Source organism: Morone saxatilis, unplaced genomic scaffold (genome assembly GCF_004916995.1).
Source record: "Morone saxatilis isolate NCDOM2014 unplaced genomic scaffold, NCSU_SB_2.0 Contig23, whole genome shotgun sequence".
NCBI classification, from domain to species: Eukaryota; Metazoa; Chordata; class Actinopteri; family Moronidae; genus Morone; species Morone saxatilis.
The window spans coordinates 16,203,303-16,205,937 of record NW_023339796.1 but is presented as its reverse complement, the minus strand read 5'-3'; the positions used below and the strand labels follow the sequence as shown (position 1 = coordinate 16,205,937).

Below are 2,635 nucleotides of genomic sequence, written 5' to 3'. Positions count from 1 at the left end.
CTCTACCGACTGAGCTAGCCGGGCTTGTTGTGTGATGCACCCACATGTCTTTTCAAAGGAGTCACCCAACACCCGCCCACTCCCAAGTTCTCTATTCATTCCACACAACTAGAGATGTGGTGGGGGTGGGGGTAGGAGAGCGGCCTCCTGCCCCCCTCTCCTCTCAGAGCATGTTGGGTAAGACACACTCCTTTGAACATAATCACATTTCCTGGTATTGTGTGCCAATCCTGCAAAATTGCGCAAGTGCTCACTGATAAACAAAACCCTCTCAGCCAGACTGACATTGCAACTTCACCTGAGGAACAGGAGCATTGAAATAAAATAATTTACTTTAAGTAATGTGGTGCATGAAGCTTTTTGACAAGTCTACAGGTCTGTTAACCAGTCACTGTGAATGTTTGTCAAATGCTGCCAGGAGTGAATAAAACCCTTTGTAAACCCACAACAAAACACTGCTTTTTGATCTGCGCATGCTCAACCTTCAGTAACAATCCTCACCCTGAACTGGGGCCTGGGCTCCTCCAAGGACTCGGTGGGGGTGTCCAGGGTGCCCCACCTGTAGGCCAGCTCCGCCTCTCGCCTCTTCCAGCGCTCCAGAAACAACGTCGCCCACACAACATTGAAGAGGGCAAATACCACACAGCAGATATCCTGACTGGTCTGTGAGTGGGCATGAGAGAATCAAAGCTACTTATATAATCTTTAAAAGTATGATTATGCCATACAGCTTTGTGTAGGTACTGTGTGCTGCCTCAACTTGATATAACGTCTCTTATAATATAAAATGTATGAGAGAAGACAGCAAAATATAATAGAAATATATGTGTACTGATGCTGATAGAAACAAATCAGCATCAGTACACATATATTTTGACAGTTAAAGTGTGTTGTTGAGTAATATTGCAAGTGCTTGAAAAGACAGATCTTGAATAATAAATCTTGTTAGGGAAGAGGTTTCAAGTACCTGGTCAGCCTCTGCGAGTATCCAGAGCAGAAAGCCAATGACAGCAGGGTAAAGCATTGAGTTTGTGTAGAAACCCAGCCAGGCAAAATACATGCCGATCTTCACTCCAAAGTAGTCACAGATGTCATCTACAAAGCAGATAACATTTTATATTAACTAATATTGACACTTTGAGAAGAAGCATCATATCTGAAACAAGCTCATATTTTTTAAAGTAGAAATTATTGCAACCTGGTATTAACAGTAAGGGGAGCTGTTTCTTTAAAAAATAAAATGTGGATATTTTCCTACCCAGGGGCTGCCTCTCACACACAGCCTGGACCCAAGATGTCATCAGCTGGTTGAGGATCCTCTGCTCGTGGAGAGGAAACATTTGTTGGATCACACCCCGAGCCACCAGCTCTGGAACTAAAGACACATCATGAAATGCATAAGACATTTGGTCCTCCATACTTACTTGTCAGATCAGATGAATGCAATATTGTCATAAGCCTACATTATTCCAAATTACTCAAATGTAGCTTTGCATTTTAATTCCACTGCACAAAATACTGACGCTATTTAGATATGGAAATTTTAACAGTATTTAAAAAAGTGTGAGTCATAATAAATGACTGCATACTGATTGGCTGTCCCTCCAGGAAGTGAATGTTGTGAAGCACCTCCCCCTGTTTGGCTCGCAGGTTGTCCAGCCAATACTTTATAATGCTCTGACGCTCCTTAAAACCAGACACGGGGAGAAAGAAAAGATAACACATAATAATTAGACATATATTCTTAAATTCTGAAATATGACTGCAAAAGACAGACTAACAGAGTCTTTAATAACACACCCAAACTAACAATATGTTAATATTAACGACAACTAATTTTGACCTCTAACCTGTGAGGTAAAAAAGCAAAGCTCGCTCTCTATGTTTTCATAGATGTTGTCTTCCTCACAGGAAAAGCGCCGCATCCCGCCACCAAACTGCGGTTTGACGGCCTTGTGCATGCCCATCTGCTCCGCTCCACGCAGTAAGCTGAGGGTGAGGATAGAGGGTAAATGAGCAGCAGGATTAAACCCGATGGTGCAAAGTGTGTAGAGGCTGAGCTGCAGATGTTTGATAGATTAGTGCATTAAGGGTAAGTACACAACAAACTGTAACACACACGCACACAGCAGTAACTGCTAACTGTCAATGTGGTTTCTAAAATTCTGAATTTGCTGATGTGCTTAAAGGAATAGTTTGACATTTTGGTTATAGACACAACACCCCGTAACCGTAAGACCACAAGTAAAAAAACAAGCTTTAACTTGCAAACCAGGCTAGCTTCCTATATATATATATATATATAACAGAGACAACAGCAAGGCCCCGCTCAAAGGCCAGGTTTGTGGAAGTCTCTCCATTAAATAGCTAGACCCCCCTCATCTCAGCCTAATGGATCCACTTACTGCTCATCCCACATTAACGCGCCAAAACCAGAAGCCTGTACACTCAGAAGTAAGAACACCGAACCGAGGCTTTAATCTGTGTTGCGCATCAGACCTAGCAACGGTCGTTATTCAGCCCAAATCCTCAAGTCATACAACAAGTCACCACCTAATACAAAAGAGCCACCAAAAGTAAATGCCTTCTCTTCTTCTCTAAGATTCATTATGATAAGAGAAATATAATAGAAGCA

The 2,635-nt window shown here is 42.2% G+C and overlaps 1 protein-coding gene across 1 annotated transcript in view; it reads right to left on the bottom strand.

The window, feature by feature from the left end:
• ano8a (anoctamin 8a) overlaps window positions 1-2,635 on the bottom strand; it is a 15,759-nt gene that overhangs the window by 6,969 nt on the left and 6,155 nt on the right. Inside the window, exons 4-8 of the mRNA XM_035670660.1 lie at window positions 1,851-1,989; window positions 1,590-1,686; window positions 1,259-1,375; window positions 968-1,095; window positions 502-663 (exon numbers count right to left, since the gene is read on the bottom strand). Coding sequence (XP_035526553.1) covers window positions 502-663; window positions 968-1,095; window positions 1,259-1,375; window positions 1,590-1,686; window positions 1,851-1,989 — 643 coding nt within the window. The remainder of the gene's footprint in view (window positions 1-501; window positions 664-967; window positions 1,096-1,258; window positions 1,376-1,589; window positions 1,687-1,850; window positions 1,990-2,635) is intronic.